The 21019-nt window shown below is 42.9% G+C and overlaps 1 protein-coding gene across 1 annotated transcript in view; it reads right to left on the minus strand.

The window, feature by feature from the left end:
- WIF1 (WNT inhibitory factor 1) overlaps nt 1-21019 on the minus strand; it is a 54201-nt gene that overhangs the window by 32954 nt on the left and 228 nt on the right. The window contains exon 2 of the mRNA XM_065422349.1: nt 20524-20663. Within this exon, the coding sequence (XP_065278421.1) occupies nt 20524-20663 (140 nt within the window). The remainder of the gene's footprint in view (nt 1-20523; nt 20664-21019) is intronic.

Genomic DNA, 21019 nt, shown 5'->3' on the forward strand with positions numbered 1-21019 from the left:
TACACCTTCATAGTGCATCGTCTGCACCAATCACAATCACCTCCTAGCATTACAAGCACTGCATTCCCGAGAATAGCAACAGATATTAGTGGCTTTCAGCTTCAAATTGCTGCCTCAAGGCACCTCTGGTCCTTATGGCCCTGCACTGAGCTCCTCTAATAGCCCTGGTCTCTGGCTGTTCAAATTCAGCCTCCCAGTGCTGAGCCCCAGTGGTCTAGCCCTGAGTGAAGCTTTCACCCTTCTCTTCACAAATAATATGGAGCGTACAGCACGCGGCTATAAGCATAGGAATATCGTCATTCCCCAGGTCCATCCTCCCATATAGGCAGCACCAGCGGGCCTTTAAACGGCCAAAAGCACACTCCACAGTCATTCTGCACTTGCTCAGCTTGTTGTTGAACCGCTCCTTGCTGCTGTCAAGGTTACCCATGTATGGCTTCATAAGCCACGGCATTAAGGGGTAGGCAGGGTCTCCCAGGATCACAATGGGCATTTCGACTTCCCCTACGGTGATCTTCTGGTCCGGGAAGGAAGTCCCTGCTTGCAGCTTCCTGCACAGGCCACTGTTCCGAAACATGCGTGCGTCATGCACCTTTCCGTACCAGCCTGTGTTAATGTCTGTGAAACACCCACGGTGATACACAAGCGCCTGGAGAACCATTGAGAAATGCCCCTTGCGATTAATGTACTCGGTGGCTAGGTGGTCTGGTGCCAGAATTGGAATGTGCGTGCCATCTATTCCCCCTCTGCAGTTAGGGAAGCCCATTTGTGCAAAGCCATCCACAATGTCACGCACGTTGCCCAGAGTCACAGTCTTTCAGAACAGGATGCGATTAATGGCCCTGCACACTTCCGTCAACATGAGTCCAGCGGTCGACTTTCCTACTCTGAACTGGTTAGCGACCGATCAGTAGCAGTCTGGTGTAGTCAGCTTCCACAGTGTAATTGCCACATGCTTTTCCAACGACAGAGCAGCTCTCATTCTCGTGTCCTTACGCTGCAGGGCTGGGGCGAGCTCATCACACAGTCCCATGAATATGGCTTTCGTCTTCTGAAAATTCTGCAGCCACTCCTCATCATCCCAGACGTGCATGACAATGTGATCCCACCACTCAGTGCTTGTTTCCTGAGCCCAAAAGCAGCGTTCCACTGTGGTCAGCACCTCAGTGAACGCCACAAGCAATCTCATGTTGTAGCTACTATGCGTGGCAAGATCAATGTCAAACTGCTCTTGCATTTGTAGTTTAAGGAATAACTCCACTGCCACTCGTGACGTGTTAATGAGAGTGAGCAGCATATTGGTCAATAGTGCGGGATCCATTCCTGGAGACCGAAGAGGCAGAGCAGAGCATGCAGTAAACAAACCATTGAAAGATGGCGCCAAATGCGGATGGAAGCACAGGGATTAAAAATAAAAAAAATAAAATATTGCTGGGATGCGAAGCAATGCATCATGGGGCATTGGGATAGGACCCAGGATGTCCCACAACCCCCTTTGCCTTTGCACAACTCTTAGCAGCAGAAGAGGAAGAGATGCTCTGTGGGATAGCTGCCCAGAGTGCACCATTCCAAATACCGCTGCAAGTGCCACAAGTGTGAACATGCTATTGCACAGGCAGCTGACAGTGTGAACACACAACGGCGGTTTCCCTTCAGCTCTGTCTGAGCGGCGCTGTAACTCTGCCAGTGTAGAGATACCCTAAGATGACTCAGAGAAGTAATATTGACTGTGTGGGCTCCTGGTAGTGTAGACAAATCCAGGTTGTTCCAGAACACAATCTGGGCCATGGGATGGCTGCTTTGTGGGTCTTTTCCTGTTCTGATAAGCAGGTTGTTTTAGAGTGGAGATTAACCTTTTATTGCCCCAGGAAAACAAAATATTTTCCAATACTTTGGAAAACACCCTTTTGGGGAGAGAGAGAGGCAGGTGGTCCAAAAGGTGAAGCAACGTATTGGTAACACTGTCTTTTGCATGTAAAGCTAAGATACACCCCTATGGAAGGTTCACATAATGATGTATAGCCCTCCTCCCCCTTTCCTTCCTGGGTTACTCGGGTGCAGGCAACACTCTCTTGTGTGCCCAGGCACCTGATGTAATCGACAGTAAAGGAGATCCTGAGTATCCCAGTTGTGATGTTGGATAGGTGGGAATCCTCTATCCACAGCTCTAGTCCTTTTACTTATAAAGGAAATTAATCTTGGTGGTGCCTCCACCTGGCTGGGCCCTGAAAACACTCACTGGTGTGCCTTGGGAGTCTCCAGGAGTAAACCTGAGCTAATCTATGCAGTGGTGCTAACTCAAAGGTACCACTTATAAACAACATACAACCAGAATACTCTTAGATTAAACACCCCTTTATTTAACAATTTCATAAAACATGATATAACAGATTGAGATTAATTAAAATGTCACAGCCACTTTAAATCAATAGGGGGTGCTTCAATACATCAATTAATAAATGCAGTTTACGGTAGTAAATGAAACTTAACCACTTGCATTTACACTGGCCCCATTTACGCCTCCCCTGAGTTTGCACTCTTCTTAATTTCAGAGTTCTAGACGCTTGCTTGTGTGGGTGCACTTGAAGATCTTGAAGTTGGGGACAGCACTGAGTAAAACAGCCCAGCCAAGGCAACACAGGACAGAGCAATTCTAACTTGGGATCATTCCAAGCTGTACAACCCCTCTGAAGATGGGAGCTGCTGTAACCAGGATGTAGCTCTGCATCCTGGTTAGCCAATACTTTGTCTTTCTCAGATTCAGAGAAACCCCTTAAAGTCTCTTTCACTATCCCCCTGCTGCTGAAAGCACTTTCCAAACAACAAAGGTGGTGGTTATTCACACTGTCTTCATTGTAGGCCCACCTCAGTCAGTTCTGGGCACAGAAACAGTCTCTGGCCTGGCTCCAGTGAAGCTCAGCAATAGCCTCCTTGGCTCCCTGCTTGGTCCAAGCCCCAGCAGTCTCTCAGCAGCAACTTCTGGCTTTCTTGAAGCAGCTTAGCTGGTTTAGACAATCCACAAAGCAATCTTCCAACTCATGACCAGGATTTCATCTCCCCACCAAAATGGAGCCCACCATGTGCTGCTTCTCCATCCCAAAATGAGGCCCCTGACTCCCTGCAGCAGTCTCTGATCCAGGAAGCTCAGTCCAGTCCCAGAGGGTGCTCTCCACTGCATCATGGGACTTGCAGTCCTTCAAAACTGGCAGACAGTACATAGAGGTCTGTGTAATTATAATACCTCCTTTCAGAGGCTCCTCAAATAGGTGTGCCTACCATGTGTAGACAGGTGTTCTTCGGATCAACTGAAGATAGAGAAATTAAAATTTTCCTTGTGGGAATTGCTGGTACGGTGGAATTTGGGTTTCCAGCCTGAACTCTGGCTTCCATAGGAATCTGTTCAAGAACTTCAGGCTGAGTGCTCCTCTGTTGTGGAACACTTTGGCACTAACAAGAGGATGGAATAGAGTCCCTAAGCCTTCTTGTTCCCTGGAAGATCCCTTACCCCAGTGTGAGGCAGATGATATATTGCAGTCTTCATACTCTGGTATTTTAACTGGTTCAGGAAGATTGATCTCTAGCTAGATCCTTAAGATGGTCTGGCGGGATAGTTAGTCTGTGTCTGTCATTGGCAATCTGATTGCGCCACCCAAAATTTTGACACCCACATAATCGCCAGCCAGGTAGCAGCATTCCTTGGTAAATGCATTAGTCTGCCCTCCTAGTAGTATATCCATACCAAGAAAGCCATCGAAACCAAACCACTGCCGATGGACACAGTTACTGGGTTTGGCGGGGGGCATGGCTCAGCATTCACGTTGCACTCCTTGTCAGGACCCAGCCTGGGAAGCTAATGATCCAATCAGCGGACCAAATTCAGTGATGAATCCTGGTCATGTGCCAACTGAGGCACGTTGTGCATACACTAAGAAGAAGACTGGGTTTCTCTACAGATATGCTCATTGCTGTTCTTGTCCTGACACTTAATATGGAGCAGCTGAGGAAGGCGGCAAGAATTTAAACTGTCAATCTCACATTCTTTAGCCTTCCTCAGAGCCCAATTTCACTGTTGTGCAACAAAGCTGGTACAACCGTAGTTCTGTAGACCTGCAGCATCAGAGTAAGCGTGATGTCCCAGTGTCTCCACAGAAGCTGCTGATGGGCCCAGAACATAGTGGGAGGGACTAGGGCAAATGGTCTGAGAAATAAAGGGTGGGTCAAAAGACCCCTTACTGCCAGCTTGTTCCTCAATGTCTGGGCGATTCTCCCTCTTGTCCTTCCATGGCTGGCTGTTTGGAGGAGAGTGAGAAAAATGGTGGTGCATGATGGACCTGCAAGAAGCAGAGCTCAGTTAGCTCAGCAGGTGTGGCATAACTGACCCATGGCAAGCAGAGTCTGATAAGCCCAAGCGTTTTGTGCCCTTTTCTGCCAGCTTCTCGATTCTTCTGGCTGCCTGTGGGGAGTTTGTGCCAGAGAGATGTGCTGCACTGGAAGCTGCTGCAGCCAGATGCCTCAGTATCAGAATGGGATTTCCTTCTCCAACGTCAGTCTATAGCAATGTGTGTATATTTATGTATATTTAAAATATTCCAAAACAAAATATTCCACTGTTCACACCTTTCTTCCTGCAGCAAGGATGAGAGAACAAATATTTGACAGACCGTAATTAAGTTGCTTGAATGGATTAATGGCCTTTCCTGGACAGAGAGACTGAAGTCATCCTACCATGCAACTACCAGCCAATAATACCAGGACCCTCCAGTGGGGAAGAAAGCAAGCTCTGAAAGAGATTTCAGAGTTGGGTTGCCCTGGCAAAGAGATCTTGGGTTTGAGGCAGTGAAAATGTAGGAGGGTTGGGCTGAGCAGCCCAGGGCTAGGAACCCTAGGAGAAGCCAAGCTTCGGACTGGACTTTGTTGTCTTAGGGTATGTCTACACTGCAGTTAAACACCCGCGACTGGCCCATGCCAGCTGACTTGGGCTCAGGTTTAGAGGCTGCTTAATTGCGGTGTAGACATACCCTAAGACAACAAAGTCCAGTCCAAAGCTTGGCTTCTCCTAGGGTTCCTAGCCCTGGGCTGCTCAGCCCAACCCTCCTACATTTTCTCTGCCCAAGCCCGAACATCTACAGTGCAATTAAACAGCCCCTTAGCCAGAGCCACCCATGAGCCCGAGTCAGCTGGCATGGGCCAGTCATGGGTTTTTAATTGAAGTGTAGATATACCCTTATGGCATGGTCTACACTGCAATGTAAGCCCATAGTTCAAACTCAGGCTCAAACTTAATCCCCCTTCTGTCTACACACAAATCATGCTAACCAAGCACTCAGACCCAGGGTCCCAGGACTCCGGGTTGTGGACTTGGGCCTGGATAATGCAATGTAGATACTGGAGACCCAGGTTGGGAGTTAGTTTTTAACAATTCCTAACCTGGGGTTACAAATGAGGGTAGATGCTCAAGCCCTAGGTTAACAAACACAGGGTCTGCTAACTCGAGTCCCAAGCTGGTCTTAAATTGCAGTATAAACATACCCTTATTATTCAATGGCTGGCTAATGAAGTCAAGCCCCAGGAAGAGGTGAATTTTGAACTTTACTTGAGGCATGTGGAGTGTGTCTGACAGCAGGTAGGACAATCGCTTCTCTCAGGGTATGTCTATACTACGACATTAGATCGAATTAATAGAAGCCGGTTTTATAGAAATCGGTTGTATACAGCCGATTGTGTGTGTCCCCACATAAAATGCTCTAAGTGCTCTAGTCGGCGGACCGCATCCACAGTACCGAGGCTAGCGTCGACTTCCGGAGCATTGCACTATGGGTAGCTATCTTTTTTTTTTTTTTTTTTTTATCACCCTTCTTCTTCCGCCGCGCTGTGCACACCAAATCCCACTGTTAACACCAGTTGTGATAAAGTTCCTCCTCTGCCCTGGTGAGTTCTGCGCTTTCTGGCGAATTCGCTTGCCTCATTTAGAAATGAATAAAAATGTAATTTTATCTGTGTAGGCATACCATAATATGAGTGCCTGAGTTGACATCAGGTCTATGAATTATAAGGTATACATGATTGCAAATGATTGGCAGGGCAAGTAAAAATGGTCAGTTAACTAAACAAGATATTCACATAGATACACAATTGTGAGTTATATCAAGGGGTAGCATAATGCTCAGACTCAAAGGGGTTCTGCTGGCATGGTAATCAAGGGAGTGAAGCTTGAGTGGTTTGTGATGTCATGAAGTCCTATAATTTATATTCACAAGACAGGTAGTGCAGTGTAAGCTTCTGCATTCTGTCACAACCCTGACCAGAAAGGGAGGACTCTAGCGATGAAAGGTACATGAAGGAAGGATCACAGACTGCAATCACAGAAATTTGATCATGCTCACCTAATCCTAACAGATGTGCTCTAGGCAAATCTAGGAGAAGGCCAAAAAACCCTCACAAAAAACAAACAAACAAACACAAAACACAGCCCTGCACAAACCAAAACCCAGGGTGCCTGCCAATACACCCTGGTGGAAAATTCTTTCCCCATTTCAAATTTGGCTAGCTGGTGCTTGTGAGCACAGAGCATCCCATAGGTAAACACCTTGCAGGCATAAGTGAATTCTTTCCATCCTCAAAGAGATCCCAGAGTATGATGCTGGGCAACTGCTCATCCTCCTTGAGGGCCCTCATGTGGGATCTTGCACGTCTCGTCACGTCTATTCAATGTGAGACCACATGGGGAAACAGACTTTAGGGTGAAGTGACATCAGCGTACCGGTCACACTCAGATGAATCTCTTTATTTCACCAAACGTAATTTTTACAGTTTCCTTTATTTCCCAGTGCCTGGCTCAGCAAGAGACCTGAATGAATATGAACTACCTGAGAATCAAACTTGAAAAGATCAGACCAACTTTTACCGAACCTTTAAAAGAAATTGGTACAGACACCACGTGAGCCAGTTACTGAAAGTGTCCAGCATGCTTGAATTTTGCCTAAATGGTTTACAGTCTAAGATTCCTATAGGATATGTCACTGCTCCTAGATTTGCAGGTAGTGATGGTGGTGCATGGTGCATTTCATCTTCTACAACTGACCAAAAGTTTGTGTGACCTCTCCAGTTATCTATGCCTTTGTCACCTCTAGACAGACTATTGTTGTGCGCTCTAGTTAGAGCTACTTTTGAAGGTCACTCAAAATTGTCATCTGGTTCAGAATGTACCTGCCCACTTTCAGAGATAAGCGGGTCATTATAAGCACATAATGCCAGCGCTCAAATCTATGAATTGGCTCCCTGTTCTCTTTTAAAGCCCTGAATAGTTTACAAACTAATAGTACAACAGACTGCTTCTCACTTCATAGCCAACTGTAGTACTTGAGGGTGGTTGGAAATCTGTAGCTAATGGTTTCTGTGGTTGAACTCTCAGGCCTGGTGGCAGGTCTTCTCCTTAGAGAGCCCCCATTTAGGGAATGTGTTGCCTTTGGCCAGAATTTGAATTTTCAGGCTTCCAGGCTTGATGTCAGGCTTATTTATTTCCTTTAGCATTTGGTTGGGTTTTTTTAAACTTTAGTCAGTTGTTTATCTCAGCTAATGGTTATTCTACGAATGTTTGCTAGAAACAATCAGGAAAGTGGTATTTTTAGTTTTACTGTTATAATTTATTATGGGTAGCATATATAATTTTATCTTTTTAATATGTTTTTTCTAATTAGAGTGCTCAGCAGCTATGGCAGTAAATGCTAGAGAAATCAATAAATAATTGTCCGTTCCTCTTCTCCTCCACATATCCTAGTAAGTTGCATTCTACCAGTACCTCCAGGGACAAAAGTCCAAATGGTGAGTATCATATGGGTTTAAAAACAAACAAAACAAAGCAAACTTTCACATTTAACCTATGCTTGGGGTGGGGTGAGGGGAGAGATCAGAAGTGTCCACATGTTTTCTTGTTGCTCAGTTGAAACAGGTCCTTACCCAAGTCTTTGTGATCCCATTTTTTGTGTACAACAGCCTCTTCTCCAAGCTAGACAGACTGCAGAAATTTAACTCCCACAACTATCTTTTGATGAGCTTAGCAGTTCTTCTCTGAAACGTCTCCAGAAAGTATATACTATGGAATTAAATATATACTGTGACAGGGTCGGGCCAGGGGCTACAGGAGAGTGATCGAAGGCAGATATATTAGCCCCAGGTTAAGCAGGTCCCTTTTCCCTGGGTAAGGTAACAGGGGCAGTTCCAGAACAATCAGGAAATTGCTGGAACAAATTAAGGCAGACAGGCTAATTAGGACACCTGGAGCCAATTAAGAAGCTGCTAGAATCAATTAAGACAGGCAGGCTAATCAGGCACCTGGTTTAAAAAGGACCTCACTTCAGTTAGTGAGGGGCACATGTGAGGAGCTGGGAGTAAGAGGCGCAAGAAGCTGAGAGTGAGTAGGTGTACTGCTGGACGACTGCGAAGTACAAGCGTTACCAGACATCAGGAGGAAGGTCCTGTGGTGAGGATAAAGAAGGTGTTGGGAGGAGGCCATGGGGAAGTAGCCCAGGGAGTTGTAGCTGTCATGCAGCTGTTACAGGAGACACTATAGATAGCTGCAATCCACAGGGCCCTGGACTGGAACCTGGAGTAGAGGGCGGGCCCGGGTTCCCCCCATCCCCTCATCTCCCTATTTGATATAAGGGGAGTTGATCTGGACTGTGAGTCCCACCAGAGAGGAAGGTCTCTGGCCAGTCCCCCGACCCATTAGGTGGGCCAGCAGAGATTGTGGGGATTGTTCTCCTCCTTTTCCCAATGCTGGCCAGTGATGAGGTTAGCTGAGTGAATGGCAGGTTTGTGCCACTAACAACAGGAGCAAAACTGAGGACTGCCGTGAACCTCTGAGGCGAGCAAATCTGCCAGAAAGTGCAGAGCCCACCAAGGCAGAGGAGGAGCTTTATCACAATACCCAAAATTGGGTGCAGCAGTTTTAGGCTTAAATTGCAGCAAGGGAGATTTAGGCTAGATATTAGGAAAAACCTCCTAATGGTAAGGTTAGTGGGACCCCCTTAACATGGAATTATACAATGGCATAACTTCGCTTGCTTTGTTTATGATACTCCTTCAGATGCACCCTTGAATTAGCTTCTTTGCTGCAAATGAATGAGGCATTTCTATCTTCATACTACTGATAACTAGAATCCTTAAGTTTTTCACTGATGGCATATAATGTGGGTCCAACCTGGCTTGAAAACTATACTCAGAGAGTAGTTAGCAATAGTTCACAATCTAACTGGAAGGGCATATTGAGTGGTTCTATTCAATATCTTCACTGGCGATTTGGATAATGGCCTTGAGAATACACTTGTAAAGTTTGTGGAAGATACCAAATTGAGAGGGGTTGCAAGCACTTTGGAGGACAGGATTAGAATTCAAAATGATCCTGACAATCTGGAGAGATGGTCTGAATTAAACAGGATGAAATTCAATAAGGACAAATGCAAAGTACTACACTTAGGAAGGACTACGCAATTGCATAAATACAAAATGGGAAATGACTGCCTAGGAAGGAGCACTAGAAAAGGATCTGGGGATTATAGTGGATCACAAACTAAATATGAGTCAACAATGTAATACTGTTGCACACAAAAAAAAAGCAAACATCATTCTGGGATGTACTAGCAGGAATGTTGTAAGCAAAACATGAGAAGTAACTCTTCCACTCTTCTCAGCACTGATGAGGCCTCAACTGGAGTACTGTGTCCAGTTCTGGGCACCAGAAAGATGTGGACAAAGTGGAGGAAGTCCAGAGGAGAGCAACAAAAATGATTAAAGGTCTAGAAAACATGACCTATGACAGGGGTGCCAACCTGTGGCTCCAGAGCCACATGCGGCTCTTCAGAAGTTAATATGCGGCTCCTTGTATAGGCACCGACTCCGGGGCTGGAGCTACAGGCGCCAACTTTCCAATGTGCGTGGGGTGGGTGCTCACTGCTCAACCCCTGGCTCTGCCACAGGCCCTGCCCTCACTCCTCCCCTTCCCGCCCCCTCCCCTGAACCTGCCATGCCCTCGCTCCTCCCCCTCCACCCCAGAGCCTCCTGCATGCCCCGAAACAGCTGATAGGGAGGTGCGGGGAGGGAGGGGGAGGTGCTGATTGACAGGGCTGCCGGTGGGTGGGAGGTGCTGTGAGCGGGGGACAGGGAGCTGATGAGGGGCTGCTGACATATTACTGTGGCTCTTTGTCAATGCACATTGGTAAATTCTGGCTCCTTCTCAGGCTTAGGTTGGCCACCCCTGACCTATGAGGAAAGACTGAAAAAATTGGGTTTGTTTAGTCTGGAGAAGAGAAGACTGAGGGGGGACATGATAAGTCTTCAAGTATGTAAAAGGTTGTTATAAAGAGGAAGGTGATAAATTGTTCTTAACCACTGAAGATCAGACAAGAAGCAATGAGCTTAAATTGCAGCAAGGGAGATTTAGGTTAGACATTAGGAAAAACTTCCAAATTGTAATGGTAGTTAAGCACTGGAACAAATTACCTAGGGAAATTGTAGAATCTCTGTCATTGGAGGTTTTTAAGGACAGGTGAATCAAACACCTGTCAGGGATGGTCTAGTTATCTACTTACATACTTAGAGCTGCCTCAGTGCAGGGGACTAGACTAGATGATCTATTGAGATCCCTTCCAGTCCTACATTTCTATGATCGCAGTTCAATGTACAGACTGGTTGGTAGGTGAATTTCCTGCCTGCTTTAAGACACAGTCCACGTGCCCCATGGTGTGTCAAAAGTTACTCTTTTCCTTGGGGTATGACTCATTAACAAACAAAACTGTAAGATAACAAAAGTCCAGTCCAAGTCTTCTTTTCAGGCTTGGCTGCTCGCAGGGGCCTACTTCAGTGTTGTTCAGTCCACACCTCTGGTCCTCTTTGTCTCAGACCCAACACTTCCTTACCAGTTCCTCTTTTTATATTCCTTTCACTGTCTATATATCACAGTGTGACTTCCATTTTGAAGGATCTAAAAGCACTTTTACAAAACGAAATATAAATTATGTACTTGTCACAAGGTGATACTAGCCCTTTCAGAAGCTGACCCCAGTTAGATTTATGAGAGGGCATCTGGGTCCTAGAAGAATGAGACTGGCAGATGAGAGACCAGGAGACTGAGAGGAGCCAGAGACAGGCAGCAGCTGGTGAGAGCTGGCAAGAGTGGCTTGGGAGAAAGCTACAGGAGACCCAGCAGAAAAGCTGAGTCCTGAGGAGAGCTGGAACAGAACTGCTGGTGAGAACTGACCAAAGCTAGGACCCCTGATTGTGGGAAGGCCTTTGGGGTGGAACAACGCAGGGAGACTTGGGGTGAAGACCTGAGAGGAGGAGGCCCATAACAAGGGGTTGGTCCTAGCGAGGGGTTCCTTGAACAGGGGTAGGACTCGGAGGCAGAGAAGCCTCAGTAGTGGAACACTGTGGGAAGATCTGTTGCAGGAGACCCGACTTGAAGGGCTGTGGTAAGAGTCATGAGACTGGTCATTCTGAGACAGGGAGGCCCGGAGACTGGGGTCCTGGATCAAGGGCAAAAGGAACTGGGAACAATGTGCTGCTATTGACTCTCACATGGGTGACTAGGAGATGATGTCCCTCGAGAAGGGAATGGAAAAACTTTTGTGTCCCTATGTATTTACTGTGAGAACTGGAGAATGGTTTTACTACAAGGAATTACTGCACTGGTGTATATGAATAAATTATGCCCAAAGGCGGGTTTTGTATTGGACACTGAAAGACTATGCCCCTTTCAAGGATAGACCAAAAGGGAAACTGAGGCTGGGCACACTTGTCATGCTGCAGCCTTCTGAAGATCAGGCTGCCTTATAACTGTGTTTTACTTCAGTGTTTTAAAAAAGCCAAGCAAATTCCTATCCATTTGCTCTCTGCAAGTGTACACTAGACATATTTATAAATCTCCAGATAAAGAACAAACTATTCACCCATCTAGGATTAACCACCCCTACACACACCTTTACCCTATTATCCCCTTTCTTAGCCTACTCCAGCCTACTAGTGTGGGGGAAGGGACAGATCTTGCTGTGTGCTCTGAAGACTAACAGATTCAGGTTCTGTCTGATCAATTGTGAGACCCAGTTTGAGTGTCAGAGGCCCTTCAGAGAGAACATCCTGCCAGCAGCATCCTCTTTAAACCAGGGCACTGTCAGTTCAAGCACCTCAGCTAGCAAGATACTGCATGAAGAGAGAAGGATCTCAAAGCACATGGATTTATAGAGTCAGGCTTCTATTGCTTTATGAAACTAGCTGAGCCCGGCTCACCATGGCCAGTCCCTCTCTCCAGCACTCCCATCCAGCCACCAGCCGTGGGTCCTCAGCCCTCATATTTATGTACACTAAATTGGCTCAAGTGCAATTTCCCACAAAAACGCAAACACTAAAAGTAAGGAAGTTGCAAGTTAAGGTAACAACCGCATCCAATACTGAAACCAGTCTTCAATTATTAGCCCATTACCCACTCTAACATACTCGCTTTCAGTACAACAGTACTATTACTTTGGTGCATATATCAAGGAAGTGAACTTCACCCACACTGCAATGCACCACTTTCTAGTACTACATCATTAAGTAATGTAATCACCATTCCAGTTCCCAGGACAAATTATCTCAGAATGACAACCTTGGCAGCTGCACAAACCAAATGGAGAAAAAATACAAAGCTGCTGATCACATACTCAGAATAACTTATTAAAAACATAATAAACTTCTATTTACCCTATGACTTTCAAAAAAGTCAGATCAACTGTGTAATATGCAGCAGCAAGCCAAACCATCCCTAATACTGGTGAAATGTACACATACACACTGTTTCAGATGTCTATTTATAATGTCATGAACAAAACACATTTAGAGGTCTGAGGTAAGGTTGAGCAATGCAATGTGATTTTTCAGTACTTTGAGTGCATTGCTGGCGATAGTATGGTTGAATTTAAGGGTTCTGATTCTCTACTATGTCTGGGCTGTACTCAGATGTAATGGCAAGCGGTTGCTGCAGCAAGCCAATTGTGGTTCCCTGGACCTTGGTGAGCCAGTACCAGCGGAAGTTAGTGCAGCAAAGGCCCTACAGTGATTTCTGATACTAGCAGCCCTTACACCAGCAGAGGATCAGGCATAGAAGAGCTTGGCTCCACTACACCCCAACTCCATACCCAACATGTCCTCTCCTCCCCTGGTTTAAGTTCACTTTGTGCTGCATACGCGGCACAAAGTGAACTTAGTGAACCAAAGAATCTGTCCAAATTGTGTTAGAGGGCATATGTGTTTTGAAACCAGTGGAGGTACACTGCTGTTAAGGTGGTATAATGCAACAGAGAATCAGGCCCCTGATGTTGGTGTCTTCAGTAACTTAGACTTTCCAGAGCCAGTGGATCTCCAAACCATGGGCTTGATTCTTCTCTCACCCTCATTGTTTTTACATCAGTATAACTGCATTCGTTTCAATAGTTATTCCCGACTGTCACAAGTGTAGGTGTAACACCGACCGACCCTGGTCGTCGGCAGGCGGGATTGAACCTAGGGCCTCTGGAGCTTAGTGCATGAGCCTCTACTGCATAAGCTAAAAGCCAACTGGCTGTTAGGTAAGGCTGTAGAGCAAACTCATTTTATCTCTTTCTCTCTAAGTGGTCTCAGTGCCACCTGATGGGACTGAACACCACACCCAGGAGGTGTGTGAGTTACGTAGGCAAGATCAGAAGCAGGCCCCATGTCATCTTCAAGCTGTTTTCACTTCAGTGTAGGGCCCCACAAAAGTTATGCCCCACTTCAGTAGGGCTCTTCTTTCAAGCTTGGCTTACCCTCTGAGCTGGAACTGAAACCCAACTTCCTTTGCCTCAGATCCATTTCCAGTTGCCCCACAAACCATTTTTCCTGTCTTCAGCCAGATACCCATTCCAGAACTTCCACTCCTCAAAGTCTAGCTATACAGGAATGCTCTGCAGGGAGTAACCAGCAACTCCTGAGGCCATCTCCAGAATATCCCAGTGGTTTACAGACCAGCTCTAGCATATGCACTTAACAAAAACCACCACTGTACTGGCATTACTTCCCCTTCCCCTTGTTGATAGTCTTAGAAACAAAGCCAAGGATTGAAGGGGCATAAAGAATGAATTGCAAGAGGTGCTCCCTCTAGGACACAGCTGAAGCAGGGGAATGTGAGGAAGCTCACACTATTATATTGTGTACACTGTACTGTACTATTATGTGGCTAAACACAAGATTCATGCTCCAGGGCTGTCAATCTAAAAGGATAAACTTAAAAAAGAACATCAGTATGATTATGGTTTCCCTGAAGTGAATCAGGAAATATGAGCTTGATCCTATAAGGAGCTGGGTGCCCTTAACTCCCATTGATGCCAGCAGTGTACATTCTGTGGAGGAGGAGAGTATTCAGCATTTCATAGGAGACACTCTGCACATTGCAGAATTGGGCCCTATCAAAGCATCACCCAAAAAATTAACATCAATAGGTCTTCCTCAAACTAACTACAGAAATAAAATAAGGTGTCCTTCACTAACCCAATGGGATTTTCCACCTCCAAAAAAAAATGTCTAAAATGAAATTTGTATTCTCACCCTGATTGGTATAATAGGAAATGTAACAGACTTTATGTGATCTTTCAAATCCACTTAAAGCATCTATTTTGAGTATTCTACTCAACTATTATCTACCACTTCCATATGGTGAAAACATTTTTCAAACTACTGTAAAAAGAAAACTCAGGTGGTTTTGAAAACGCATTACTCCTAACTAAGGTAGGCACAACATTAGAAATAAAACTGACCAAATGTAATGTAAACATTGTAAATATGACCTAATATTTTACCATTTCAGAAAATGTAGGTCAAATAACAGATCTATGCATAGCCTATGTGAGAATGGGGCCCCAGGTATGTGTTTAAATGCACATAAGATGCTTTGATAGGAATACTGTCAACACAAATTTGATCCAAAATTTAGATATTACAAAAATAAGATGTGCACAATGCCTAGGGCCAAAACAAAGGTTTTAATGCATTAATTGTTTTTACTGGAAACAGTTCTTATTATACAAATCATTCCATTGCACTGTTTGCAACCCTAACTTTACAGCATTTGGAACCTAAAAGGGAAATTGATTATAAACCAATGTGAAACGGATGTAATTTGTTTTCCAAGTTGAGAGCACTGTAAAAGTAAATAAACACAATAAGTGAAAAGTAAATTGGGGTCTAAAATTCAAACACGTAGTTAGTAACATAGGGAGAGATCTGTTTTTTCCAATATATCATTTTAAAGTTTGGTGTACCTTTAATTCCAGTATTTGTCAACAGCTAGTTCTGTAAAAACATTGAAAGTTTTATTACTTCTGCTTTTTTATTCAAAGCACATCTCTGTTTTGTTTTTAGCAATGTTTTTAAAGAAAAGAATAAGCACTGAAAAATTCCATTGAAGGGTTTATTTTCCACAACTACACTGCTGTGTAAAAAGTGTAATTGTGTAGTTTACATATATGCCATGTAAATTACTATGGAAACCAGATGTAACTTATAAGGTGCCTTGTAAGTCATTTCTACTGAGCAATAAAGCCTTTCCTTTTTTTTGGCAAAACTTTGAGAAACTTACTGCTGTTTTCTATCAGCAGATAGAACAGATGGCTGGCACATGCCTGCTTTACTAAATGAAGTGGGATCTCTATAGCATTACTCTTTGATCCCTGGTGGCATGTCTACAACACCAAGATGCAAAATACCACAGCAGAATAGAATCTAAATATTAAAGGTTTGGAGCTATGCTTTTGATACAAGAACCCCCTTTTTAAAAATCATGCCCACAGTATGTAAACATATTCACATTTCACATTGAAATTGTGGTACAGAGGTCAGAAAACAAGGTATTTCCTCTGTTTGCTGACATGAAACCACAGTGAAGGTACTACTGTAAATCCCAAGGGTCCAAAGTTATGCAACCGCATTTATCATAACTTCCAAAACAGTCATAATTCCATTAGAAAAAAATGTGGCCTGTACACATTAGACGATGTTAGAAATAATAAAAATTGCTGCTGTAATTGCTATGTACAAATTAGGTGTTTATTTATGTTCAGCGATTCCACTGAAATATTATTTGAACTGAAATCCACCATCTTTTGTTTTCCCTTTATTTTATCAGTGGTGTTGTAATATTTAAATGTGTTTCTCCCATTATGCCAATAATGGTATATAACAAGTAGTCTATTCACCTTCCTGAGGGAGGGAGGAAGCACATAAAGCTTTTAACATAGTCAGATGTTTTCTTATTCCTTCATTCTGAGCCAGATTCTGATCTCCGTCACATAAGTAAAAATATAAAGTAATTCCAATGAAGTGGGTTATTTTGGATTTACCCCCATGTGGATGAGATCAGAATCAGCCTCTCTGAGTTGTAATTTTATCTCCTTTCCTAACCCTCCTTTTGCAAAACAGAAGGTATGCTGAAAAACATCATAGAGTGACACATGCTCCCCAACTCACCATACAGACTGGACACCGCTTCTGCATTATTCAGTTACCAGTAACTGTTGGAGCAAAAAAACCCAACTTGTTTTTGATCTTGACTCTTCTTCTGCCCACTGAATTAATCAGACACTTATTTTGTCTTTATGCTCCAGTACTTACCTCCTATTCACTGACAAATCCTTTGCTTTATGTTGATTCTGATCCTGCAAACACTCATATCTATGCTTAATTTTACTACCAAAGCAGTCCCACTGAAATCAGGGGGACTACTCCCATTAATAAAGTTAAGCATATGCATATGTGTTTGAAGGTTTGGCGCCTATATCCCCCTCATATATTGCTAAATACTGCTAAAGTGCTATTACCAACTGCATGCTGTAGGACTATCCTCCAGTGGGCAAAGTAAAACATGTTGCAGCATAAGTTAGCACACTGGGGACTATTTTTCTCCAAATTAGGAAGGCTCTGCACACACATCCCCCAGCATCGAGAAGAGAACAGAATAGACCCACAAGTCACTTATACCTTCTTTTGCAGGATATAAAAATGAAGCAACACCAGTGACTTCTAGTGGTTACACAGATATATGCAATGTACAATATTATCCCGTGGGAACTTTTTTTTTTTTAAACACAGAACATCTGTACAACATTCTGAAGTACAATTTTTCTAAACATAAAACTACAGCTGTTACGAAGTTTACACAGCATAGGTAATACTGGGTGGAATTTTAATAAATAAGGTCCCAATAAATAAGGTGGACTGAGCAGCTTAGTACGCGTGGCTCCTCTTGACCTCACTGGGTATTGAGGGTGCTCACAACCTTGAAGTATCGACTCTTAATTTAGTTATCCCTCCCACAAAATTTGCCATAATTTTTGAAGTCCCTTATCCACAATGAGTTGCTCAAGAATTAAAATAAACAAACATTTTTCATTTACTAATGAAAATGGCTTTAACAGTTCCTACATCAAAGAGATTTTTCCCCCCATATAGAAACAACAAAAATGTCCAACTGCAAAGAAAAGCTAAGGAAATTCTCAGACAAAAACTAAGGCTGAGTAAAGGTTTCAAACACATAGTACTTACTTGGAGTGTGCAACGGATATTTGTAAAAGCCATTACATTTAAAATAAAAAGAAAACATTTGAAAATGTGAATTTAAAGTAAAAACTTTTTTCAAATGTTGGAAATATTGGGAAAAGTGGAGTTCTGTTGCCACAAACAACCTTAATTCTGTCCTCTTAGCACTGCCACTAAGTTAAATTAGGTGCATGTGCATGTTATTTCAAAATTATCATTCTTATTTATTGATTTTACCATAGCGCGTAGGAACCCTAGTCATGGACCAGGACCCCAGTGTGCTAGATGCAGTACAGTGCTAATTAATTTTGTTGTTTTGACTATGGACTGTCAAGATCTAGGGCAAGACCCTTATTCTGGCTCCAACCCCTTTACACCAGGAAAAAGGGCAGGAACAATATATAGACACTGTCAAAAAGCCCTGGTTCCCACCAGGGGAAGATATCCTTGGCACAGAAACTGTGGAAGACAGATGTAAGGCTGGCCTCAGAGAACCTACTGGGACAGGAAGGGCATGTTGGGGGTGGACCACAGCACACACTACTGTGGAGATTTCAGGGAGCACTGCAGCCCAGAGGGCAACCTAGAGAGGCTGCCTCGCCAGTCCCTGGAACAGCCCAGGATTGGAAAGACATGAAGCTGGCTTAAAGTCACCATAGTCACCCCATCTGGGCTGTGAGTTAGAACTCCTTACCTAATCTGCACCGATACATCATGTTTAAGTATCCACAGCCATTGGAACAAACTGCTCAGGTATACGTACTCTGTACGCACAGGATGGAGGTGGATGGGGCAGTAAGTGCTAACTAAACAGGATTATATATTTTCCACCAAATGAATAGCCTATGTTATTTTTAGCATTTATTTGATTCATGACTGAAAGCTAACACTACTTTAGAAACAGGAGGGGTGAGACAGAGTTAAGGTTGTTTATAGTACTTTATCTCCATATATTATTTTTTCCAATCATTTTTGTTTTACCTTAAAAATTCCAGAATTAAGGTTTGTGTTTTTAAAACATCAACATCAACATTTTTCTCCTTAAATAATTGCTATGTCTTATGCTTAACTAAATCCTTCACTTAATCTTAATTTTTTTACCTGAAGTATGTAATAATAAATTATGCCAATCGGTTTCTGTAGAAATTAAACTCCTTCTATAGTTCTGATCTGATTTTGACATGGGAGATATTCAAATAGCATTTGTGTAGATGTACAGCCATTGAAACTGTAGATTAATTACTTTTTAAATTTTAAAATATTTAAGCATGTCAAGGCAGTTTTAACTAATATGATTTCAGTAAATAAATTAAAGAGAAAGAAGAATGATTTGTTGAACAGCTTTGTCACAGTTCAAATGGGATTTCATCCTGCAAGGTGCTGAATACACTGACCCCAATCCAGTAGAGATGTTAAACACATGCTTAACTTTAAGCATGTGAGCAGTGCCATGCATTTCAAATGTTACAATCACAGCTTTCCAACAAACTGTTCACTGGGTTGCAGAAGAGGGGACTTAGAGCAGAAAAGAAAAAAGAGGATAGGGAAAAGGAATTGGGTTCTCTCTGATGTCTCAATCCCACTACCCAATAAGATTTTTTTTCCTCATGGACAGCAGTACAATCATGCCTGTCCTGGGGCATGTTAACTACGGCTAGTTACTTAAATAGCACTCTGTGGTATAATTTTTGTTTTCTATATAACTATAGATACAAATAGAACTCCTGTGACCTCAGTCCCCATACAAGTCACTTTGCTTCTCTGTGCCTCAGTCCTCATCTGTAAAATGGGGATGATAGCACTTCCCTTCCTCAGAGGGGTGTTGTGATGATGAATATATTAGAGTGCAAAGCATTTAGATACTAAGTACCTAACACAGATAGAAGGGTATGACAGTTGCTGTAAGAGATTTCCTGAATCATAAATGACCATTTTGCAAAAAAATGTTTCTAAACAATTGAAAACTCGCATAGTTATAAAGTTGACCAAACTATAACCAAAATATTTACTGAATATTTTGAAAAGTACATGATTTTTTTACTGAACATTCTCTTGTATAAAATGCATAGACTGCTTTTTTTAAAAAAAGTTGTTTTATTTAGAATTCTTTTCTGTTAAGCTGAATATGTCTCCGTATCCATGATAACTTTAGACCAACATGATGCAGTGTTATGCAAATTTAACATATTTATCAGTCTGTCAAATTATGCATAAAAGTATGCCATACTTTATCTTTTCAGTAAAAAAAGTTAAATAGAGAATTGTGGGCTCAATAGATTGCAACGTTGCATAGTTTTGCCATTATACTTTGTAGAAATAGATCTAGGCAATACAGCTCCTATTTTAACACAACTATGCATATTGAAACAGCGTGTGTGTATTTAATAAATGAGTCATAGTAGAGCTCCATATGCTAAAACCTTATGCTTTTTAAAAAAATAAAATAACAAAATTGTATCCACATTATGGACTGTTGGCCTGTAAAATTTCATTTAAGGCTAGCTAATGTCTTCCTCATGAGCTTGTGTTGTCTAATCTTGTTGGTTCTTTTATCCTTAGTTTATCAGCAAAGAAAGCATACCCTCCTTCTTAAAATCCCAGTTTAAAATTTACTTCTTCCAAGAATTTTCCTTATAATAATTTCCACATCAATAATGTGTCCACAGCCTTCCATGTTACCACATATTTTGTGTTGTCTGAATTAAATTATAAACTCGTTGGGTTAGGGACAGTGTTTCATTCTGACTTTTTTTAAAGCATTATACATTTTCCATGCTAGATAAATAATTCCTATAACAGGTGATTCTAGATCAAGGGCTCATTCTTTAGTGTCTTTTTGGCACATATCAGAAATAGTTTCCTAAAATATTCTAAAAACTAAATATTTGCCTCTGCTGAACATATTTAAAGAGGACTTTTTTTCTTCTTCCAATCTCAATCTGTACCTACCCTTCCTGTTGCATGCCAGGTAAAATTCATAGAGTGGATATTGACTGGAATAGCTGGCATCCTCTGCTGGGCTTTTCTGAAATCATGAGTGAATGGGGCCATTTTCCCCTCTGAAACAATCAGAATATCCTCTTCAAAGCCTGTAAAACAAAAATATACAGACTAGAAAGAGGGAAATGAAGGAGGATTATCATGTATGATGACGAACATTTTACTGTGGAGAATGTTTATCATCGCTATCATCTAGTTCTTGGGAAGCCTAACCACTGGGATAAACTTTCCCTTTCCTATGCTACAAACAAAGACAATGTTTGAACCACCTAAAGTTTCCACTGGCACTTCGGTTTTCACGGCTAAAACACAGAGCTCAAGTGCATCGGTTAGTCTTTATGGAGGGCTACGCCTTTCAGCAGGAGCCCCACTAGTGCAGGTTAACAAACTGCTTGGAGAAGTAACTCACTGAAGCCTCTAGGCAGGGCGATTTCATGGGGCTGGA

This window comes from Emys orbicularis, chromosome 1 (assembly GCF_028017835.1).
Source record: "Emys orbicularis isolate rEmyOrb1 chromosome 1, rEmyOrb1.hap1, whole genome shotgun sequence".
Lineage (NCBI taxonomy): Eukaryota > Metazoa > Chordata > Testudines > Emydidae > Emys > Emys orbicularis.